Source organism: Manis javanica, chromosome 4, assembly GCF_040802235.1.
Source record: "Manis javanica isolate MJ-LG chromosome 4, MJ_LKY, whole genome shotgun sequence".
In the NCBI taxonomy this organism is placed as follows: domain Eukaryota; kingdom Metazoa; phylum Chordata; class Mammalia; order Pholidota; family Manidae; genus Manis; species Manis javanica.
The window spans coordinates 1312161-1335185 of NC_133159.1; the positions used below are offsets into that span (position 1 = coordinate 1312161).

General features: G+C 63.2%; 2 protein-coding genes across 9 annotated transcripts in view; one reads left to right on the forward strand and one right to left on the reverse strand.

The window, feature by feature from the left end:
• PLCH2 (phospholipase C eta 2) overlaps window positions 1-3814 on the forward strand; it is a 59711-nt gene extending 55897 nt beyond the window's left edge. For 4 of the 7 annotated variants that reach the window (XM_073233046.1, XM_073233047.1, XM_073233048.1 and 1 more), the window contains 2 exons: window positions 518-815; window positions 2174-3814. In XM_073233046.1, the coding sequence (XP_073089147.1) occupies window positions 518-815; window positions 2174-3420 (1545 nt within the window). In that variant the 3' untranslated portion in view covers window positions 3421-3814. Of the gene's footprint in view, window positions 1-517; window positions 2004-2173 lie in introns of all 7 variants that reach the window. The other 3 variants (XR_012129924.1, XR_012129925.1, XM_073233050.1) reach the window with 2 other exon arrangements.
• A 2270-nt stretch (window positions 3815-6084) lies between these two features.
• Window positions 6085-22155, reverse strand: PANK4 (pantothenate kinase 4 (inactive)). Of its 2 annotated transcripts, XM_036999760.2 has the most exons (19): window positions 22000-22155; window positions 18396-18478; window positions 17816-18030; window positions 16958-17141; window positions 16543-16635; window positions 16072-16225; window positions 15805-15986; window positions 15149-15230; window positions 13969-14069; window positions 11473-11628; window positions 10719-10831; window positions 10242-10329; window positions 9342-9493; window positions 8399-8454; window positions 8207-8256; window positions 7742-7846; window positions 7360-7460; window positions 7193-7261; window positions 6085-6616 (listed from the first exon to the last, which is right to left on the reverse strand). In XM_036999760.2, the coding sequence occupies exons 1-19, from the start codon at window positions 22121-22123 to the stop codon at window positions 6403-6405; spliced, it is 2322 nt and encodes a 773-aa protein (XP_036855655.2). In that variant the 5' UTR covers window positions 22124-22155; the 3' UTR covers window positions 6085-6402. The 2 variants fall into 2 exon arrangements, with proteins under 2 accessions (XP_036855655.2, XP_036855656.2); XM_036999761.2 differs by lacking the exon at window positions 8207-8256 and having other exon boundaries at window positions 7742-7812.
• Between the last annotated feature and the right edge of the window lie 870 nt (window positions 22156-23025).

Genomic DNA, 23025 nt, shown 5'->3' on the forward strand with positions numbered 1-23025 from the left:
CCGCTCCTGGCTGTGCTTGCTTCCTGGGCCTGTGGGTGGGGCACCTGGGAGCTGGTGGGGCCTGTGCCTGTCTGATTCTCACTCGGAGTCCTGGAGCAGGTGCCACAGGGGCCTGCCAGCATACACGGTGTGGTGGCCTGGCATCCAGGGTACGAGGCCTCTGCTTGGGAGGACCCTGGGGGTCTCCTCCCTCCTGTCCTTACTGGGCCTGCCAGCCCTGAGAGTGGCAGGCACTCTGCCCACTGCAGGCTGGGAACATTCCTAGTCCCTGTGGGGACTCTGTCCCTGTGGGGACTCTGCCTCTGTCCCTGGCAGAGATGCCCTGGAGACCCCTCTCCCTGCACATAGCCCTGAGTGGCCCAAGCCTGGCTTGCCTGCCAGAGCCCTGGACATTCTGGCCTCTTGACTTTAGGGGCTCAGCCAGGCGGACATCTGCTATGTGCCAGGGCTGGGTGGGGCTGGGCAGCTCCTGGCCCCCAGTGCCTGCTGCCTGCTATGCAGACTCTTTCCCTTGCAGGTCAAGCAGACTCTGGGCCTAAAAGGCCTGTTCCTCCGAGGCGCAAAGCCCGGGTCCCTGGACAGTCCTGCTGCTGGGCGACCCCAGCCCAGGCCCTCTGTTAGCCAGCGGCTCCTGCGGCGCACAGCCAGCGCGCCGACCAAGAGCCAGAAGCCGGGCCGCAAGGCCTTTCCGGAGCTTGTCCTGGGTGCCCAGGATGCAGGCTCTGAGGGCGAGGCCCGTGACGTGGCACCCCCTAGCCCTGGCCTTGCCCTGCAGGCCCCAGCCAGGGAGGAGCCCGGCAGCTGCAGCCCCCGAGGTAAGGCCCTGGCAGAGAGGAGCCTGGCGCAGGGGCGGCCCCCACATGCCCCTGAGGGCCCCGGGCCTGCCGGGATGGCCGCTACCTGCATGAAGTGTGTGGTGGGCTCCTGCGCCGGCGAGGAGACCGAGGGCCTGCGGAGGGGGTGGCTGTCCAGCCTGGGGCCAGCAGGTGGACATGAGGCTGTCAGCCAGCAGCCCCGTGCCCGGGCAGACTCGCTGGGGGCCCCCCGTGCCGCCCTGCGGAGAGGCAGAGGGGCCCCCAAGGGCCCCAGGGCCCAGGGGCTGGGCCTGGGAGGCAGCAGCTCCCTGTCCTCGGACTCCAGCAGCCCGGGCAGCCCCGAGGCGGCCCGCGTGCCCGAGGGTGCCCACAGGCAAGTGGGGGCCCTGCAGAGGGAGGCGAACGCCTTGTTCGTTGAAAAGCTGGAGGAGATGAGGAGTAAATCCTCCATGCTCTCCACCGGTAAGACCAGATGCTCCTGCTGGTGCCCCGTGGCCCCCCTGCACTGCCCCTCGGCATGGCCTGGGCCAGAGTCCCCGCTGCGCTGCCTTCCCTTGCTCCGCTGGCTTGCCCTCAGGGACCCCTACTGACCCCGAAGGACGCCCCTGAGCAGCTTGCCCCCAGAGTGCTCCCTGCACGCCCAAGTGGCCAGGGAAGCGAGGGCAGGTCTGGCCACAGCTGCCAGCACCCTGAAGCTCCCACCTGCTGTGGCTCTGAGAGCTGGGCTGTGCTCACCCAGTGCCTGTGCCAGGCCTCCTTCCCCGGCCTGTCCCGCTGCTCCCGTGCCCTTCCTAGGACCCAGGGCAGCGCTCAGCCTCTCACCTCCTCCCTCCAGCGCCGGGCTGCAGGTGTCCCAGCCTCCGCCCTGCACTGTGGGGAGTGTGGTGTGGGTCGGTGGTTGGCCACAGGGCAGCCCCGAGGCCTGCAGGACTCCCAGGCGGTGCTCGGAGCTTGGCGTGGGGGCCTCAGAGTTGGCAAGTGCCCAGTGGAGCCGACTGCATGTGTCCTCCGCCCGGGGAGAAGGGGTGGAAGCTGAGCTATCTCCCTCCCGCTCCTTCCATGCACCCTGTACCCCTCGGCCTTGCTGTCAGTCTGTCCATCTGCCAGCCCCACCCCCACGCTGACCATCCTGTTCTTTTTGTCCCCATGCTGCCTCTGTAGTTAGGAACTGACAGCAGCCAGTGCCAGGTAACGGGGCCCAGACCCCGTGCGCCTTGTGCTGCCCGCCCCGTGGAACACCTCCCATCTGGGGTCCCCAGCAGCAATGGAGTCGGAGGGCTGGGTGGGCAGCGTGGGGCCTGCACATGCCGGGGTCAGGGCCGTGGGGACGCTGCTGATGCGTGCTCTCTCCCCCACAGACAGCCGCCCCTTCTCCACACGGTGGTCAGTCTCCTCTCTGGAAACCATTGCTGAGGAGCCAGCCCTGGGCCCTGGCCCCCCACCTTTGGTGGCCACCCCCACTAGCACGGCCCCAGAAGGGCCCCTGAGCTCTGTAGGACCTGCCATCAAGGCTGAGAGTCCCCTGGGGGTGGCTCTGGATGCCTCCGTGCCACTCCAGGTCAGGACCAGCCACAGGGACCCTGAGCTGGCCCCCAGGAGCAGGCAGTGGGCGTGCAACGGCGGGGGCCCCAGTGGCCAGATGGACAGCAGGGGCCATCTCCAGGCCCTGGGCCATCTGCCTGAGGTCAGAAGGGCCAAGAGTGAGGAGCAGGTGCCCTCAGAGGCCCCGGCTGGACGTCGGCCCCTGGCTCGCCCCTCCCCAGCTGTGTACTCAGATGCCACGGGCTGTGATCGGCTGTGGCAGCGCCTGGAGCCAGGCAGCCACCGTGACAGCATGTCCTCATCCTCTAGCATGTCCTCCAGCGACACAGTCATTGACCTCTCGCTCCCGGGCCTGGGCCTGGGCCTGGGCTGTGAGACCCTGGCAGGGGCCCCTGCCGGACGCCTGCCCCTACGGCCCTGCTCTGCCTTGGCCGCCCGCCGGCACCCGCCCACCGTGACCAAGAGCAAGTCCAACCCCAACCTGCGGGCTGCTACCCAGCTGCCAATGGCTCCCGGTGAGCAGCGGGCCCACCCCCCGGCCCAGAGGCCTCCCTGGGGCTTCCTCCCCCTGGCAGGCCTCCGGGACTGCCCCACGGCAGCCAAGTCCAAGAGCCTGGGAGACCTGACTGCTGATGACTTTGCACCCCACAACGAGAGCCTGGGCCGCAACCTGGGCCGCAGCCTGGGCCCTGCTGGTGTGGCACCGGTGGGGCGGGAGGTGCGGCGGGATGCCCTGACAGAGCAGCTGCGCTGGCTTACGGGGTTCCAGCTGGCCGGGGACATCACATCGCCCAGCAGCCTATGCATGGCTGGGGACAGGGGAGTGGGGGGCCCGGGCTTCCTGCGACGCTCCTCCTCCCGAAGCCAGAGCCGTGTGCGTGCCATTGCCAGCCGAGCCCGCCAGGCCCAGGAGCGGCAGCAGCGACTGCAGGGTCCGCGGGGGCACCCGCCGGAGGAGCGGGGCAGCCCTGAGGGGGCATGCTCCATTGGCCCCGGGGGCTTTGGGGACATGCTGGTCCCCTCCAAGGACACTGCTGCTACCAGCCTCCTGCTCAGACTCTGACCAATAGCCCGGAGGCTGGGGGCCCAGGGGTTGCTCCAGCTGGGGACGCTGCCCACCTGCCCTGGATGTGCCTGTGCCCTCGCCACCCCTGCCACCCGCCCCAGGGCTGGGCAGATCTGACGTTCTGAGATGTATACACAGAGATATTTAAATTTTCAGAGACAAAGTTTCTGCATTAAATGGTGTCGAGTCCTTTCCCACTTTTACCTGGTATTAGCAGGGTGTGTGTGAGCGCACAGTCCCAGGAATGCTTGCTGCATGCCCAGGGTTGCTGGGGGTGTGCCCACTCCCACCCCGACTGTGTCTGGCTTGTTCTGCACAAACCTGCTCTGTACGGTACTCCCTGGGCTCTTTGTAAACTGAACTCAATCCAATAAACATGTTTGCGCCTGGTCCGTGTGGGCCACTGCCCACCCACTCCCTCCGTGGCCATGTACCAAGTACAACTGGCAGGGGTCTGCACAAGACCCAGGGCATGTCCCTGAGCTCTGCCTGGGCCACGAGGGGGTCTGTGCCAGGGCCAGTCTGCCCACAGGCATCTGGCCTTTATCGGAGACACCCCAAGGGCCGTGCTCTTGGCGCAACAGGCAGTGGGCTCAGGGCCCTCACGATGGCTCGGCTGGGGAAGGCCTTGGGCCCCACCCCCAGGATAAGTCCTGTCATCTGGGGCACAGACCCTTGGGAAGTTGGGTGCTGGGCATGGTGGCCAGGAGGCTGGCTATTGGTGTGTGGGGCACTCTGGAGCCTCTTCCGTTAGGTGCTGTCCATTAGCCCAAGCTCAGCAAAGGCCCAGGTGGGGTGTCCACTGGCCCCACTCACCTCCAGGCTCCACCAAGCCCCTGGGAACCTGGGGAGCCCTCTTCTCTCCAGGCACAGGGGAGCCGTGGCCCATCCCTGGAAAGGTGCGCCAGGGCAGGGGGTCCTAGCGGTGCACTGGGCTTCCTGTCAGGCCTAGGCCCCTGGGACCTTGGGTGTGGTGCAGGGGCAGGGGGCTGTTGGGAGGCGGTGAGCAGGGAGGCCCCTTGCTGGGGATCCCAAGCAGAGCTCAGAGTTTGGGTCGGGCAGGCTGACTGCTGGAGCTCCTGGGGACAGTGCCCACCTTTTCAGAAGTGGGGCATCAGCCCTTGTCCAGCCGTGGGTGGCTGCTCTAGCTCCAAGGAGGCCTCCAGCTGGGAAAGGGGCGCGTCTCTGTCGAAGGACAGGTATCCGTGGATGGGGGAGGTACTCAGAGCCCTAGCGCCCCCCTCACTGTGCAGCCCGTTCCTGAGGTCCAGGCCTGGGCAGGAGGGAGGCGGTGGGCGTCATTAAACCCAGCTGAGCAGGGCTCTGGCCAGACTGCTCAAGCCCTCCTAGGCAGGTGGGCCAGGCCTTCTGCCCCAGGGCAGCCAGGCCAGCACCACTTCACCACCAGGTAGGACAGCCAGACTGCTGAACTGTGAGGGGGGCGCAGGATGGGGAGGCTCAAGGCCTGTGGGGACCGAAGTGGGCATCCTCTGGGAGCAGGGCTATCCGTTGGCTAGTGCCTTCGGGCCAGCCATGCCCCCTGCTGCCCTCTGGCGGCCGCCTGCATCAGGGCTGGGCCTGGTTCTGCTGAGGAGCCTTGGGGGGGGTCTGGGAGCCACCAGCAGGCAGCGCTGGGAGTGGGCTGGGCTGGAGTGCCAGAGGCAGGGGGCAGCGAGGGGGCTGGCCATCCTCGCAGGCTGGTTCCAGTGCAGGTCTTGATTCGCCCATCAGTGTCCTGCAACGGGCCCAGGGCACCAGGCTTCTGTGGCCCAGCAAGGCAGAGAACGCAGCAGGGGTCTTAGTGAAGAGGAGTGGTGGTGGCACTAAAAGCTGCACAGAGTTCAGGTCCTGGCAGGGGACGGCCAGGCTGGCTTTGCCCTCCTCACAGCTCAGGGGCTGCTCCACAGTGCCCAAGTCACAGCCCTGCCCCACGGCCCCAGGGGCCACAGTAACGGGGGCTTCCTGCTCTGAGCTCTCCACATTCCCAAGAAACAAGCTCTATAAACAAACCTAAGAAGCAGTTTGCTCAGCCCCCTTCCGCCCAGTGCACCAACTGGCAGCCTGGTGGCTCATTCCAAGGTGGTCTGCATCCCGAGGGACACACCCAGCTGCCCAGAACAGCAGGAAGGCCTCGCCATCTCTCAGCACTTCCGCGGCCAGCCCAGTGGGCTTCCTACCAGCCCGCCTGTCCCTGGCAGGGCTCCAGGCACAGGCTTCAGGCCGTGGAGACAACATGCATGCAGTCTCACCAGCTCTGAGCAGGAGCGTGGGCCAGCCGCCAGCCCCCAAGAGCCCTGGAGGGCCCTCGATGCCGCCACCAGCAGGCTCTTGAGTCGGGAGTGCTCCGCGCCCCATCCCTCCCGTGTGTGGCGGGGCTGGGAAGGGCTGGACACACGGGGGATGGCCACCTTCTCAGACCTGCTGTGCGGAGTTTCCTGTCTCTGGGCCAGAGGTGCGTGGTAGAGATCAGGGTGCCACATGATGGGGCACTGGCCACAGCCTGCAGGCCTAAGATCCAAAAGTGACTGAAAGGCAAGACCACACTGTTGGCTTCCCTGGAAAAGGGGTAGGCAGGCGACCCACCTAGATGTGCCCAGACTGAGTTAAGGCTTCCCCGGCGGGCTGCCTTCTCTGAGACCAAGCAGCAAAGGCACTAGAAACTGTGCATGCCGAGCCTCTGCCAGAGAGAGGTATATATTTATATTTATATATATATGCACATATATAAAAGATTATTTAACAGTTAAATATATTCCAATGTGAATGTCTGATGGGACAAAAGTTGCATCTCTCCACCACAAACACGGCCGCGTTAAAGAGACATCGAACCCAGCTCCACGAATGCCATGCCCACCTGGGCACACCTGGCTGGGCCACAGAAGTGCAATATAAATACTCTGATTTGGACGCAGTTTCCCTGTTGTAGTCGAAACGCCTTCCTGACAGGTGCCCAGCAGAACAGTCCAGCAGGCCGGCCCCTCACTCGGTTGGGATCTCGTACTTGAAGATGACGCTGAAGAGCCGGCCGCCCAGGCGCTCGGCCAGCCAAGAGTTCTTGATGACGGCCAGCTTGAGGCTCTCGCAGCGCAGGGCTGCGTGGTAGTTGGTGTGCACGGCGCGGCCCATGCCCTCGATGACCACCAGGTCTGCTCCACGTTCCCGCACCAGCACGGCCAGCCCCTTGTCCAGACGGCTTCGGGGAGGAAGGTGACAATGAGGCGGGGTGATGGCGCAGAGACCCCACCCCCTGGCTCACTAATTTGGGGACCCCACCCGCTGCACTGTTACTAGAAGGCAGCAGTGTTCTAATCTGGGCCTTATTAATGCTTTTCTATTTGAACGTTAAAGGATCTTATTTCTTCTCCCAGGCTTTTATTGCCCCTCCTTGTTGGCTGGTAGTGGGCCTGGAAAAGGGATGAAGCCAACACTGGAGAAGCACCCCAAAACAGAGCCTGGGGCCCAGACTCTGGGCCTCTTCTCGTGGGCTCGCTCCAGCTGCCAAGCTCTCTTATGCTCTGGAATCCCCAGCAAAGCGCCGAGCCAGCCGCCTAAGGATGACCATGGGGAGACGGCCCCTCGCCTACAGGCGGGGCACCCGGGCCAGCTGGAGCCCAGGGGCATCTGTCTCTCCCACCCCACGTGGGCCAGACCCAGGCTGTGGTGCGGCTGACAGGTTCCTGAGCCCACCGGCCCGGGCCCCCAAGGAAAGACCCCGATTCCTGCCGCCCTCCCCCACCAACACACAGGGAACTGGGGGTGCCACGAGTACCTGAGGTCCAGGCAGGGGGAGCTGGAGCCCGTCTGCACTAGCAGCAGCCTCTCCTCCCGAAGCGCCGAGCTGCCAAGCACAAGGGATTGGTGTTCTGGGTCTGTGCCCCAGCCGGCTCCCACCGCCCTCGCCCCATGCCAGGGTCCCCAGGCCTCTGCCTAGCTTACTGGACAACAGGGTCCATGGCTGCGATGCGCTCAGCTACAATGAGGGACTCGCTGTAGGTCACGTCATTCAAGGCAGGGCCCGAGTTGCACGCCAGGATGACCTGCAGCAGGAGCCCAGGCTTTTAGGGGCCTTTGCCACCGCCTGGCACCCTGCCAGCCTGGCTCGCCTACCCGCCTGGGGCTGCCGGCTGAGGGGCACCACCCCTGGCAACCTGTCCTGCCTGGCGGTGGCTCCATGCCAGCTCTGGGGTCAGGAAGACGACCCAAACTCTGCTCCTCGACGGCCCCCGCACCTACCTGCCACGGAGGCCCATGGTGCTGCCAACCCCACTGAGAGCGGAGGAGCCCAGGCAGGGGGCCCGCTGTGGCCCTTGGCACTCACCTCCGTCCCTCTAGAGAGAAGCTCCCTGACAAAGGGGAAGACTCCCAAAATGACGTCTACTCCACTGTTATCTGCGAAAATTAAGGCACATTTGTGAGGGGGCCCCTGCAAGACAAAACCAGGACGTCCAGTCGGGAACAGGTGCGTCCAGGCGTCCAGACACCTCTGCACTCCATCCCTGGGGCCGAGGGCTGCCGGTCCTGCGGTGTGGGGGTGCTGGGGGCAGGGCAGGCCTGGGCTTCCTCCAGAACCGCTGGCCCAAACAACCTTTGACCTGAGGTCAGCTGACGCACAGGAGTCAGGTCGGAGTAGGGAGTAGATGACCTAGGACTTGCACTGGGGGCACAGGCGCCATGCCCCTGGGGTCCATCCCCTGCACCCTGTCCTGTGACCCCTGGGGCCCTGCCTCCCGATCTGCGAGTGCAGGTTCTGGCCCAGGACAGAGGTCAGGGCAGCTCCGTGTACCTTCAGCCTCTGAAGCCACTTGCTGTAGGAGTCCACGAGCCAGGGCCGCTCTGTGAGACACAGGGATGCAGTCGGCCTGCTGCCTGCTTCTTGAGGAGCGGCCCTCACCCCCCACCAGCTCAGAGGGGCTTCGCTGCCCCCGGTGCCCCCTTCCCCACATCCCCGCAGAGGGTGGGCGCTGGGCGGCCCTACCTTGGAGCTTCCTCTTGGCCTCCTCGAACCCGAACTGGGGGTCAGACTCAAGGACGCTGCACAGAGGAGGAAAGGAGAAAGTCACAAAAACCCCCTCCCAAATTGGATGGGTGCTGCTATCGACAAGCCAAGCCATGTCTCCACTGCCGGTGGTCACCTCGGCTCTAGCCCTGGGCAGCGACGGCAAGGGAACAAAGCATAGCTTGCTCAAGGGGCACCACCGCTCGAGCATACGGAGTGATGCCAGGGAAGAGTCCTCTGGGCCTGGCAGCACATAAGGCCCCCAGGGGCAGCACCAGCCACCAGCTTCACCCAGCACCACCCCAACTTGCCTCCCAAAGGCACAGCAGTGCCAAGGGTGGGGAGGGAGGGGGACGGCCCTCCCCAGGGTCCGTGTCTGAGAGCATGCCTTGGGCGCGCCCAGCGAGGGCAAAGCGGATAGCACGCTGAGCAGCTGCTGGGGTGGGTGGGCCAGGCCGGTGAGGGGCAGCCAGAGCCCACTTGCACAGCGGCTGATGTGGGTGACCGGGACAATGCCAGGGTGACTGGGTGGCCAAGAACTCGGGACGGGACTCTCAGTGTGCTCATGAACACACGGCCCACACAATGGGCTGGTGTGGCTCCCTCGTGAGCTTTTTTATTTTGATATTCGGTAGCATTTAATCGGTGAGCACATAGGTAGATAACTAGGAATTCAGATTGTTACTATACTACCGAAGACGTCCCCGCCCCCCCCGCTCTTAACTAGTGCCTGCTGGGCAACCCAGCAAGCTGGCACGTTCATCCCCAGCCATGTGCCCCAAACAAGACCCAGTCCCCCGGGACCCTGGCCCACTGCCACCTCCTGAGGTGTGGGTGCCCGTGGGGGGGGGGGGCGGGTCTGCGGGCTGGAAGGGGGGCAGGGTGGGGGGGAGGCACAGGTGCCGGGGAGACGAGCGCCTACTCAGAGACGGCTTTGGCTCCCCAGTCGAAGACATTCCCCGCCAGGAGCCCTCGCACCAGGGCCAGCTGCCTCTCCTCCCAGCCCAGGGTGTCCAGGCAGCGGGTCACCCTCTGGAAGCACCTCAGGGCCACACCATTCTCCTTCTGCTTCACCTGCGGGGAGAGGCGAGGCGGGGGCTGCAAGGGGGGATGGGCTGTGCATCCGGGCTGGCGGGAGGACGGGGGGCGGGGGGGGGCGTCCTGTCGGGGAACCGGTGCACGACGGCCCAGCTCCGAGCCTGCTCAAGGGGACACTCAATGTGACGTCGCAGCAGCAGTTTAAGGGAAAGGCTCCCATCGGCTTACAAACACCACCGACTCGGAACAGCCCCAGCCAGGAGCGCGAGTCAGCTGCTGGTATCCCAGCATGGTGAGACCATGTGCAGGGACGTGGCACAAGAGGCCTTCAGCACTGGTGTGACTGAGCCGCGGGGCAGGGCAAGGGCTGGGGCAAGCCCCAGAGCCCCATCCCCCAGACATGCCCACAGGAGGGCAGGGCTGGGAAGCCTGCGTCCAGGGCCAGGGCCCTGCCTGCCACTCCTGGCGTGTGGCCTGGTCAGAATGGTCCCAGGAGGAGAGTGGCCCCCACGGGCACCTGCCAGGCTTCGGCTCCAGGCTCCCTCAGGAGGCCAGGAAGAGGGCTGAGCTCGCTGCGGGTCAGACCCCCCAGGGCACTTTGTGAACCGGGAGAAGCTGTGTGTGCACAATGTCTGCAAATTAAGCAAGTTCAGTGAAAGAAGGAATTGACCGAACGAGGGGCCCAGGGCTGCCACTGCAGCGCCGCCAGGTCGGGGCCCACCAACCTGCTCAGGGCCAGGGCGCACCCCCACCCACACACCACCTGCAGGAGGGCGGCACTCACTTTGGAGTAAGGGTCCGGGAAGTTGAACTCATTCAAACAGTGCTCCCTCGTGTCCAAAAGGCTACGAACAGTCAGGGTCCCGTAAGCGCTGGGGACAGAGAGGGCAGGGGGCGGCTGAGCAGGACGAGGGCTGAGCACACTGCCTGCTGGCTGCCACGTCCTCTGCCCAAGGGATGTCCTCGCAGCGTCCAGGCACCAACAGGCGAGTCCAGGACACCAGCTGGGTGCTGGGCTGAGCGGGCCGTCCTACTCCCTGGGCATCCCGGCCAGCGTGTGCTGGGGGAGGAAGGGGAAGGCGTGCAGAGTGTCGTGGGGGGCTCTAGTGGATACTGGGGAGCCCTGGCCCTCAGGTGGGAATGTGCCTTCCCTGGGCGCTCACACCAGGCCTCCCTGCTCAAGGGGCCCCACCGCTGACACCACCCCCAGGGACTGCCAACCCTGCTGGGGCTGGTCACCCACGGCAGGCTGGTCACTTACAAGGGCTGGTGACGCAGGGTCTGCAGCTTGTTCCAGTACTTCTGACGGAACTTCTCCGCCCTCTCGACTGCGTCCACAGAGCCCGGCTGGCTTGCCACAGCACGCTTCACTACCTGCCAAGCACAGGGTGGTCAGCAGAGCCCAGGGAAGCCCCCCAGCCAGGGCCATGCTTGGAGCAGTTCCCCTGAGCACATGAGGGCAGGCGTCGAGGCAGTCACTGGAGACAGGCTTGTATGCCTGGCCTGGCAGCCCACGGGGGACGTCCCCTGCAAGGTGGGAATGGAGGTCACTGCTAGCCCCCAGCAAGGCTCAAATCCACAGCATCCAATAAGAGCCCACATGCCCCTTGCTACCAGCTCCCACCCTGCCTAGAGGACAGGTGGTTCTGGATATCCTCAGAGCCAGTGCTGGGCCCAGGGCAGGGCAGGTCCCTTCGCTACGAGGGCAGACCCAGGAGCCTCTGAGGGACCCTAGGGGAGGACGGATGTCCCCATGGGGCAGCCCCTACTGCCCCCGAGAAACGCACTGACCAGCTGCTGCTTGACAGGACACGTGCCTCCTTGACACCATAGCCCAGCTTGGTGACCCAGCGGTCAGGAGCTGTTTTGCCTGAGAAATTTTACCCGAGACCCTGTTAACCACAGATGAAGACGGCACGGCTTCTGGAAAGCACCCCCGCCGTGCCTCTCACTGTCCCTAGGGACCTGGGGCAGTCGGAGGTGGCCAGGCCCTCAGAAGCCCACAGCTCCCTCACCCCGTCCAGGGCCTCCTCGAAGCAGGTGAGCCAGTACTTGCGGGCCGGGGCATCATCTGTGAGGTCGACTGTGTCAGGCACATAGGAAGATGGGTCCAAAAGGAGTGGCAGGTTGACCAATGGCCTCTCCAGCCGGTCCATTTCCAGCAAATCAAACTGGGAGGGCAAGAAGCAGGTGAACATGTCAGCTGCAATTTTTCTGAAAGAACCAGAACAATGTGATGCAGTTCTCAGAACCAGCTCCTTCCTGAGGGGGGAAGGGGCCCAGCAGAAGCTGCTGCATGCACACACATGCTTGCTTTTCTCTGGCCTCTCCCGCCTGCAGCCCGGAGCCCAGCCCCAGCAGCCAGACTCCACGTCTGCCCCTCAGCCCCTACCAGGTCCCGTCTGCAGGCGGAGCTGCCTCCGGGCGGTGTTTTCCTTCTGGGGTGACTGCGGGGACTGCGGTCTCTCACACCAGCCTGCCCCTTTCCCTTTGCACAAGCCCCGGATGCCCCGGCCGCTCTCCGCTCGCCTCTCCGGCCTGGGCTCCATGGCACTGTCCCCACTCACTGTCCAGGGGCCCACGCGGTGGCTCCTCCCCAGGCCGCCACTACGTAGGCTGCTGTGGGCCGGGCGTGGTGGCGCCTTTCTTTCCATAGCATGTCCACTGATGACACACCCAGTGTCAGAGACCACCTCCCCCAGCCACACTCTCAGAGAGGCCAGGGCCACTTAACATTGAATGTGCAACTGTTGCCAACCTCAAGCACAAAGGGCACGCGAGTAATTTGTGAATGGATGGTAACATGGTTACCCGCCGAGGTGGCTTTTTCAGTTTTAGGTTGGAGAGAAGGGAAGCGACGTGGCAGCGGCCCTGGTCCCCACGTGTGCCCTGCACTAGGCCCTGCTCTGGGGCCAGAACCTCAGTGGGGCCTGCCCCTGCCTATGTGGTGCCACACTGCGGCACTCCTGGAACTCAGCAGGCCCTTCTCTACAGAGCGCTCTTGGCTGGCACGCAGCAGGGATGGAGAAGCAGATGTGTGCGAGCTGTGACCGCATGTGCTAGAAGGCCCACCATGGGGGGCGGCGCCGGCTTTGAGCACAACCACGCCACAGGAGCTCGAGCATGGGAATGGCTGGCACCTCTCCACATGACAGAGGAGTGCCCACGGCCATTCCCATTAACTGCCTCCACGCCTTCCTGCTATCCTGGCAGAGGACAGTTCAAAACTCAGCTCCGCCTTCTTCTGGCTACCCGAATCCCCAGAAACCACCCCCAGATCCTCTGCACCGCGGCCTCTCCCACTGTGTGAGGGGGATCTCTGCTTCTCGGGGCCACGGAAGAGCATAGTACAACAGGTTGGGATGCTGAGCCATGTGCCAAACTGCCCTGTGCACTGACTGCCTGCCCCACGTTGTCACACTGGAGCAGGTCCTGTTGCACTTCAGCCCTGATCAGGACTTCCTGCGCATGTACCAGTTTAATTTACAATCTGGGGGTAGGAGTCCCAGCTGCCATTCCACAAATCAGAAACTGGGACCAACAGACGTCCAGACCTTCCATGTGTACCGCTGCTACTCTGACCACGCCTGGGCATGCGGCCTGGCTACTCTCCCTAGTCCTTGCCACCTGGGTGCTCGCTGGCACCTGCTCTCGGGAAGAGCCCAGCTCTGACCGCATGGCTGGAGGGCCGGGCCGCACTGCCAACAGGAGCAGGCACACAAACTGGAGCTGCTCTCCAGGCCTACGGCCACAGCAGCAATGTCCTTGCAACCCCTGTACTAACGAGAACATCTGCACCTATGACTGCAAAGCAGCCTGGCATCAGAAAAGCCAGCGGGCTTCTTTTGAAGGGGACATCCATCCGGGGCCCAGATCAGTCCCTGGCTTGCTCCTCCCCCATAAAGCACCAGTTCTGGTCACTCCCCCAGAGTTATTACAGGAGCAACATGCTATTTGGGGTGTCATCAATAAGCCTTCAACAGTCCATGAAACAGTGATTTCTGCAAGGACAGGCTGTGTAGCTGCAAGACCATCTCTCTGCCAGCTCGGCAGGGCTGCCATACAGTCACAGTGAGCCGCACCCATGTGGGGACTGAGGCATGGGCTGGAACCTTCCCAGGAGAGCAGACTTCGTATGCTTTGTGCGTCCCTGGAGCCATCAGGCAGAGGGCACTAAGGGAAGGGGCCCCAGCTGGTCCCCATGGCCCTGGGTTTTAACCACAATTCCGCTGTGAACAGCCCCACAGCCCTGGGTAAAGCCTCTGCTCTCTGGCCGTGTCCTCCCTGCAAACACAGGGCTGGCCCACGCAGCCCCTGAGGGTCCACTGCATTCTCAGAAAACATGAATATACCCCTGTGGAGAGGAAGGAAGCCGGCCACGACCTTGGCTCTGCCTGCTGTCTGTGCCTCTGTAAACCCTGACTCTGCCCCAGAGGGCACTGCCTTGGGACCTGGCCACAACAGCATGGAGATTCTTGGGGACCACCCCAGACCCCTGGCCCTGTACTCACTGTGCCACTCCTTGCCCGCTGTGCGGGGCAGAGCTCAGGGGACGAGCTCATGAGTCCAGAACTGCCCGCGTAGTTTTCTCCCCAGCTGTACTGGTTAGGGTCTGTGGCAGGGAGACACCTGGTTAGGGTCTGCAGTGGGGAGACACCCGATTAGGGTCTGCGGTGGGGAGACACCCGGTTAGGGTCTGCGGTGGGGAGACACCCGGTTAGGGTCTGCAGTGGGGAGACACCCAGTTAGGATCTGCAGGGGAGACACCCGGTTAGGGTCTGCGGTGGGAGACACCCGGTTAGGGTCTGCGGTGGGGAGACACTCGGTTAGGGTCTGCGATAGGGAGACACCGGGTTAGGGTCTGCAGGGGAGACATCCGGTTAGGGTCTGCAGGGGAGACATCCGGTTAGGGTCTGCGGTGGGGAGACACCCGGTTAGGGTCTGCGGTGGAGACACCCGGTTAGGGTCTGTGGTGGGGAGACACCTGGCTAGGGTCTGTGGTGGGGAGACACCTGGCTAGGGTCTACAGGGGAGACACCTGGCTAGGGTCTACGGGGAGGAACCAGGCATTAACCTAGGGTACACAATGCCAGGCTCAGAAGGTGGCAGGGCAAACCTCAAGACGGCCTGGTTGCATCTGGAAAAGGACAAGGTGCTGAGGGTCTCAGCAATGCCAGGGAGACAGGGTTTATTCTGTGTTGTATTATTTCTCACTAGCACAGGAGCCTCATAAGAGGATCACTTAGACCTTTCAGCTCCTTAGAAGCTTTTCTGATCTTAAATAAGAACTTGGATACAGCGGACAGCAGCCCAGGCTGCTCTGATCAGCGTGGACGCCTAGGCAGCCTGCTGCACTGACCATCACAAGGCAGGTGGGCAGGAGAGGAGCACCATGTGTCTGCAGACCCTGCACGGGGACCCCGTCACTCACAAGAATCCCTTGGGTCAACTATGTTGCTCACAAACCCACAAGTCAATTTCCACTGACCACTTTGGAGGAAGCACAGCAAGGGTTGGCCAGCCCTGTCACTGCCATGGATGGGGCTCAGCAAAGGTCACCATGTCCCACCATAGCATTTAATTCAAAAGGGGAAAGCACAGGTGGCCAGGGCCAGGAAGTCTGCTTCGACATGCAGGACGCCTGTGGTCTCCCTGCGGCCTCATCCCCGCCCCCAGCCACACCCTACTCACTGTCTTGCTCGGCGCCTTTCAGAAACGCTCCAATGGCTCCCAGGTAGCCTTCATGCCTCAGGAATAGCGCCTGGACTTCCCCCTGCCATGGCAAAAGCCCCCCTCAGGTGGGCCTCGCTGTCCCACACAGCTAAGTCCATGAGTCTTTAAAGCAATCCAGTATGGGTGGGCCTCCCTCTACGTGGCGGAGGCTTCCTGAAAAGCAGCCCACAATGCGCTCACCAGCGGGACTGTGTTCAAAGGCAGAGTGTAAAGCCTGTCATCCCAAGACAACTGAGGACGAACAACTTTTTCCACAAACGAGCATCTGCCCTGCTCACTCCCCACGGGGCCCCGTGCACCCTTCTGCAGGCCCCCAACACCCGTCCCACAGCGGTTCCTTGGCACACGCAGCTCCAAGCATGCCTGAGGCTCGTCAGCAGTGAGACACATTCTGCATACCTCACCAGGGGTGACACCCAACTCAGACGCGGCCATGGTGCCTCAAGCGCAGGGTGCCCAGAGCTGGCCAGGGGCCAGGAAAAGCTGGGCAGCAGGCCCTCGGCTTCCCAGCAGCCTGACCCTGGGTTCCCCCGTGTTAAGATGCTGAGGGCCCATGCTGAGCGCCAGAAGAGCAACGCCAGGGTGGCGGCAGAGCGAGAAGCAGAGCCGGTTACCTTGGAGAAGAAGTTGATGCTGTATGTGATGGTGTGCATGGTGACGGGGTGGCCCCGGATGAAGAAGCCGCCGAAGTACACCCTGTCCAAGCAGTGCAGCTTTGCGTAGAGGCAGGCCAGCTGCCCGACGTCATTGCTGATCATGTGCAGCAGGCTCTTGGCCATGTCCTCCTTGGAGAACTCTGGGAGAGGAAGAACACAGGGAGTGTCCGGCAGGAAGAGCGCGAACCCCGAGCCTCGGCAAGCGAGAGATGGCCAGGGCGGTACCTCTGTCGGCGGTGGCCGACTTTCCAAAGCTACTGGCAATGAGGTTGCCACTCAGCCCCAGGGTCTGGTGGGCCCCACCGTAGATGTCCTGCACCAGCATGTCCACATTTGCATGCTGGCCCCGGGAGGCCAGACGCAGCAGCTCATCAAACTTCTGCAGGGACAGAGCAGATGAGGGCAGGTGAGGCCCAAGGGCTGCCACCATCCTACAGAAACAAAGCCAAAGCAGGGCAGCAGGCAGGGGGCTAGGTGTGGGGCCGAAGGCGGGGCTGCCCAGATGGGGGAGGCTCTGGCCACGGGGTGCCCGTCCTTCAGAGACCTGGGAACCAGAGTCAGGACGAGGCCTAGGAAGGGGCCACTTTCCCAACCATCCCAGCCAACCCCAGGGCTCAGATCCCACAGCCACAAGCCCTTTCCTGGGACCTGGCAATGCGACTTCACGTGGCGCCCCTTCCTGCAGCACGGCCCTACCTTTGTTTTGGTGAGCAGGGCCCCAAGCCCCCAGAAGGTGCCGCCTCCGATGGAGCTGCCGCCAATCCACTCAAACCGGTCCTCAGTCTCCACCTGGGAGCAGAACGAGGGAGGCGCGTGTGCAAGCAGGCCCCCAGCCTCCATGCTGCGAGTCCCACAGACGCGGCAGCTCAGGGCCCCAGCCACTGGGGCTGCACCCTTAAGAGCTTGTCTGGGTGGGCCTGTGGGCATGAGCGCAGGAAGCAGGGTCCTGCCACCCCACCACCGGGCCTTCTGCATGCAGCCCTGGGTCTGTGACTCCGAAGCCAGGCCTGGGTCACATGTGCCTGTGTCCGTGCCTGCCAGGCTCCGACATGCAGCGGCGCTCAGCAGAGAACTGCTGCATCCTGACTCACTCCATGAAGCCCAGCCTCACCTTCACAATGGAGACGCCAGAGCCGATATTGACAAGAAGGTAGGGGAAAATGTTGGGGTGGTTTGTCTGAAACCGGAACTCAGGGTCCGAGTCTCTCTGATACATGAAGGCCTCGTGAGGGATGTTCTTCAACACGAAATTGCAGCCCTTTATCAAGCAAGTCATCACGTCTTCTTTGTCAACTCTGCAAGGGAAGGAACCTGGCCACTGAAAACAGCACAGGCCCCAGCATGGGCCTCCACTGCATGCAGCTGCCCGGCATTGCCAGCGCCAGGGTCCCCCCCAGAGCCACGGCTCCCAGCCGGGCTGAGCTCAGCTGCTGGCGCCGAGCAGGCAGCTCACAGAGACAGCGGCGGACAGAGCAGCTCGTAGGATCACCATCCCTCTGGGCTGACAGTCCCTGGGGGCGGGCAGGCCCTGCAGACCCAGCTGAATGCACCTGACAGACCCAGCGGCGGCACCAGCGGCCCTGCCCCAGCTCCCGCGGCAGGCTACAGCCCTCCAGGCCTCGGGAACTGTGCCCCAGCAGGACGGGGCACGGCTGAGGCTCGCCCTCTGGGTCCACCTGCCTCCTTTCATCCCTGGCTTCTCCTTGTCCATCACAACTGTCCTCAGTCCCCCAAGCCTTCCTGGGGTTCAGCCACAAGAATCCTCTTGCCAGGCGGCCCAGAGCCCAGCCCCAGGCCCCCACCCGCTGCCCAGAGCCTCACTTCACTACGGTCATGGTGTCTTTGAACCCAGAGCAGGGCGAGTGGGCGCAGGACCCAAGCCTCCTGCAGCCACCACTTCAGAGTGGCTCTCAACGCTGAGAACTGAGGCTGGCGGCCGGGCTCCCTCGGGCCCGAGGTCCTCACTTACTTCAACTGCAGCTTCTGTTCTATCAGGTCCTTGAACTTGTATGCCCCGCCCCCGGTGGCCTGTATGACCTTCGTCTCGGTATTAACGAGGTGGTCTTTGATGAAGTCCAGGCAGGCCTCTATGTAGGTGTTCTCGAATTTGACGAAATGCAGCCGGGCTGTGATCTCCTCCTGCACGGAGATCTCATAGGGCGGCTCGTGGTCCTGCTCTGAGTCCTGGGTTAAAAAGGTGTGCAATCTGTTTGTGGGGTGCTGAGGAGGGGAAGGTGCTGAGATGAAATGAAACCCCTGAGCACTCCCCCAGCAGCAGGAACCCCAAAATGTGATGCCGACTTCTGGAGTGGGGTAGGGGCTGGGGAGGGGACTTGCTTCCCAAGAAGTGGGGAGGAGAAGTACCCCTGTTAGCATCTTGGATGCTAACTGCGCTGGGAGGCCAGGAGGAGTATCTGCACTAGAAACTTCCAGGAAGCTAAGCTGACATGGGTGAGCAGCAGAGGGGACATGGGGCCACGTTTGGCAGCGCCTCCGCCTGCCCTAGGGCCGCCCCTGTGGCCTGCCCACCCAGCCACCAGGAGGCTCACCTTGCTTGAGTGGTCAAAGGACCTCACTTTGGCGACTTTGTGCTGCACGGTGGAGTAGTAGGCCAGCTTGGTCAGCGACCCCCCTGCAGAGCAGACAGGTGGGGTGGACTCACTGGGGGTGGGGAGGGGCCTGGGGCTCGCTTTGCCACATGCTCCCGCCCACCATGCTGGGCCCTACAAACCCCCACGGACGCCCACACAGCTGCTCTCCCTGGGAAGGTCTGTTCCTCCTCAGGTCCCAGATGAGTCCAGAACCTGACTGCCCACAGCCCCACCAGCACCAAGTCCTGGGGAGCAGAGGAAGCCAGCCTGTTCCAGGCCAGCCTCAGGGAACATTAGCAGCTTAGGGAAACTGGTTTCAAGCTCTAATCTTGAAAATGACCCCCAAAAAGCTGACAAATCTAGTTTTAATTGAAAGGCACACTTGACCGCCCCAGGTAACAACAGGAAAGGCGAGAAAGGAGTGTCTGCCCAGAGAGGACCGGCAGAGGGGCATTTTCAGGGGGCAGCGGGCAGCTGGAGGCCGAGGCCCGCAGTCACCAGGGAGGCTGTGCAGAGGGCAGCAGTGTTGCTGAAGATGCCTTTACTTGCCTGAACACACTGCAGGGCAAGTTGAAAAGATTCTCAGAGCGGTCATGTTCAAAGCAAGCCCCTCTTCTGAGGCTCAGAGGGGGCATATGTGAGGCACCAGGGATGTTCAGGGGGCAAAAGGCTCGGCGCCGCCAAATGGCCTGGACACCGACTATGTTTCTCGGGGATGACAGAAATAGGGCAGGAGCCCCTCCTTATGACAAGAAGGCTAAAACTATTTTCCAACAGGTGTTCTGTGACAAAAAACCCAGGGAATACACGAGAAACACTCAAGTCAGAAAACTGACTTGGAAACACCCATGTATCTCAGGGTCAAAGCTCCTCCAGGTAATACAAGTCAAGCCCCATTTCTCAGATCATCTGCAGCCTGTCTGGTCTGAGTCACCTGCCTGGCAGCAAGGATGGGACCTCGGGATGTCCTGTGACCTGCCCTTGTCGCCATGGTTAGTAAACATTGTTGTCTTGGACTTAAGGAGCAGAACCTGATCTTAAGCCTCCTTCTCTCTCCAACCTGCCCCCAATTCCAGCCTGGCTTAGGGTGCCTTCCACTAAAATGCTCGCCGTCAGATTCACCTCTGTGAATAAATCATTTCTTCAAAAGTCAGGAAACACATAGGAATGAAGGTGTATTTTGAGACTCATTGAAAGTCACCATTAACAGACTCCCAGGTCACAGAAACCTGAGGTCCAGATTGAGTGCTCTTTAAGTTAGTTTTAAATTACAGACCCCCAAGCGGTGTTGGGGCTTATAGGGGGCGGCAGCAGGAGGCCAGGTGGTTTCCTGAGCAGGGCACTACGGGTGCTGCCCAGATTCATCTCCCTGCTCCCCACTGCAGGCGGGAACAGACGGGGGTGCGGGTGGGAGCAGGGCAGGCAGTCTGAACCAGATGAGCTGACAGAGCAGGACCAGCGCCTGTGGAGGGCAGGAGAGTGCGACTGTCCCAGGTTCCCTGGGAATCAGAGTGGACACCGACCTGGCTGGCTCCAGGCCCCGCACGTCACGCCAAGTGCAGTGACCGGGCTGGTGAGCACACACAGTCCTGTGCTCTGGCAGTGCTACAGGCCCTCCGTCAGCCCCTGCCCCACCGTGGGGCTGGCGGCACCCTGATAGGTAGGCATAACCTGCCAGCACCCTTCCTTCAGCACCTGAGCCAAGGCCTTCCAGTCCACCCAGCTCCCTGGGCCTGGCCTGGGGCTGTCCTCCCTGCCACCCTCTTGGCCCGTCCCTCCACGCTGGGCACAGAGGGGGGCAGGCTACCCCAGCCAGTGACACTGCCCTGTGGCCCCTTCTGCTTCACCTGAAGGACCCTCCGGCTGCCTTGTGGGAACATGAAGGCAGGTCAGCTTTGAGTGTGTGCTGACAAAACATTCCCGATGCTCTCGGACTGGGGAACCCACCAGCCGACAGGGGGTCTGAGCCCAGAGCAGAAGAGGGCTTGCCAAGAGCATGGGGCAGCCGAGCCTCCCTGGAGGGAAACGGGAGAAGCCTGTGCGGAAAGCACACTGTTGGCCGGAACACTGGCTTTGTGGAGTCCTGGGCTGAGGCCCCTACCTGAGTGGTGACCTCCCACCAGACGCACCGACAGACCAAAGACCTGTCCCTGACAATGACGGAGTCCTTTCAAGGACCAGAGCCACAGGACCCAGATACAGGGGAAAATTCAAAGAAAGGAAATAAGTAGATACTAAAAATATCCTCTGCCAAGGGACTGCACCTGGGCTTGTATATGGGCTGCTCCAGGACCCCAAGAGCCAGGGAACTTCCACCGTCCTCAACTCTTATGGCTACAAGCTGGCCTCTGGGGGCCAGAACCACCTGAGGTAAGCCCATTTTCGCTGCACTTCAGAAGCATCCAGTGCTGACTTGTTCCCTTGAAGCAGACCCCCCAAGGGTCAGGGCAGATGGAGTCCAGAACCACACAGCACACACCCCACCCAGCCCAACCCCCTTAGCGGGCCTCGGAGCTCATCATCTCCAGCTCAGGGTGCTGCCGGGCACCAAGTTCTCTCAGGGTCTCAGACTGCTGCCCACGCTCCCCTTCTGCCTCGCTCTGCACAGACCTCTCCACCCCACCCGGCCTCCAGGCGAGGCCCCCCAGAGCGCTGCCCTTCCTAAGCCCAGCACGGTTTGCAAGGTAGGAATGCAGAATTCAGGCCACGTTTCCACTCTAACCGCTCCCAACAGCCCTGGAGGCCACCCTCCCCACACGCCCCTAACTCAAGTGGCCCCTGGGAAGAGGAGAGGCGAATGCTTCAAAGGCAAATGGCTCCAAGGGGACGCCAGGTGGTCCCAGCCGCCAGGAGCCCAGCGCACTTCCGGCCCCAGCATTTAAGGCGCTGTTAGGCGGGAGCGGGGCGGCCAGGGGGCACTCACCGCCCTGCGCGCGAGCGGCTCCGCCGTCTACGCTCCCACAGGCCGGGCTGGGCGGGCTGGGCGGCCGCCGAGGCTTCCCAAGAGGCCGCACCCCGCGCCCTCCGTCCCGCGCGCGGGCCGGTTCCAGCCCGCCTCGGCGCCTACCAGCCGGTGACCTGGAGCTAGGCGGTCGGTCACCTCCCCGGCCTCGGGGTCCTCATCCATGACAGGGGCTCGCGGGGCGAGGGCGGGGCCTGGGGCTCCCCTGCGGGCCGACGCCGGCCGAGGTCGCCACTCCCGCCAGACGCCAACCTTCCAGGAGCAGAGCCGCAGGCGGCCCGAGCGGGGACTGCGCCTGTCCCGGCCCCGGAAGCCGACCATCCCGAGGCGGGGTGCCCTCCCGGCCGCACGGCTGCTCCCGCGGGACTACGAGGCCCGGCATGCCCCGCGCCTGCCGCGCGGCGCCTGCCGGGAGCTGCAGTCCGGTCGCCCCGGCCAGCGTCGGCGCCGGCGGCCCGCGGACTACGAGGCCCGACAGGCTGTGCGCGCTGGAGCCCACGCCCCGCCTTTCGTCCTTGCCACCGCCCCGGCCCGCCGGCCCTGCCACCCGCGCCCACGCCACCGCGCGCCGCCCCGCTCCCGGCGCCCGCCCGCCGCTACCTATGTCTATGGCGAAGCGTTTGGCGTTCTCCAGGTTGCGGAAGATCTCATCGGGAGGCAGCGTGATGCTCTTGTCCAGGCTGTCCCTGCTGCTCCCGCTGCCGCTCTCTCCACACTCCGCCATTTTGAATGTGCCCAGCCAGCCTCATCAGCCATGGAGATATATGCGCATATATTTGACTGTTAAACGCCCCCTGCGCATAGATTATGCTAATGAGGCGCCCGAGCCGGCCCCGCCCTGCTCGCCTCCGTGGTAGTGGACGCAGGAGGGCAGACTACGGCCGGCCGGGGCGGGGGTCCCAGAGGCCGGGGCCCAACGCAAAACGGGCTGATCGGGTGCTGACGTCGAGGGTTCTGAGCTAGTGCAGCGGGGCACCTGGGGGTTGTGGACCACCAGTGACCTGCCTCTCAGTGATGCGGCTGTAAGCCCGGCACCTGTGTGCGAAGGCGCATGGGACCCACCAGCCCGGCTCTCCAGGGACAGAGGACTGTCGGTGCCAAAAGTCTCATGAAAAAGGGGAGTCCGGGACCCTGCCCGGGATGGGAGATGCACCTGTAAGCTAGGGTAGATGCACACTTGCGCGGTTGGATGCTGAGATCCACAGAGTGCAGGGGAAAGTGGGGGAGGCCGTCTCGAGGGAGCCACCTTTTGGCATGATGGAGAGTTTGCAGGAGTTTGCAGAACAAGCTGAGAAAGCTCCGTAAACTGGACGTGGGTGGTGGTCGGAATGAGTTTCAGGGCCAGTCGTTGGGACGCCGCCCGCTGGCGTGGAGACTTTGAAGGATTCGTCTCTCAGAGGCACTGGGCGCTTTGAGAAAGAACCTCTGAGGCGGTTTTGGCACCTGCCTCCCAGGTATCCTGGATGTGTTACTTCATGTCTCTGGACCTCAGCGTCCATCTGGGCATGCGACCAGCTGCCTGACAGGGCCTCAGAGCACAGGCCTGCGGGGCAATACAAACTCCAGGGGCAATTCAGGGGTGGGAGCTGACACATCAGTGCCTCAGGCAGGGCTTCGGGGGGATGG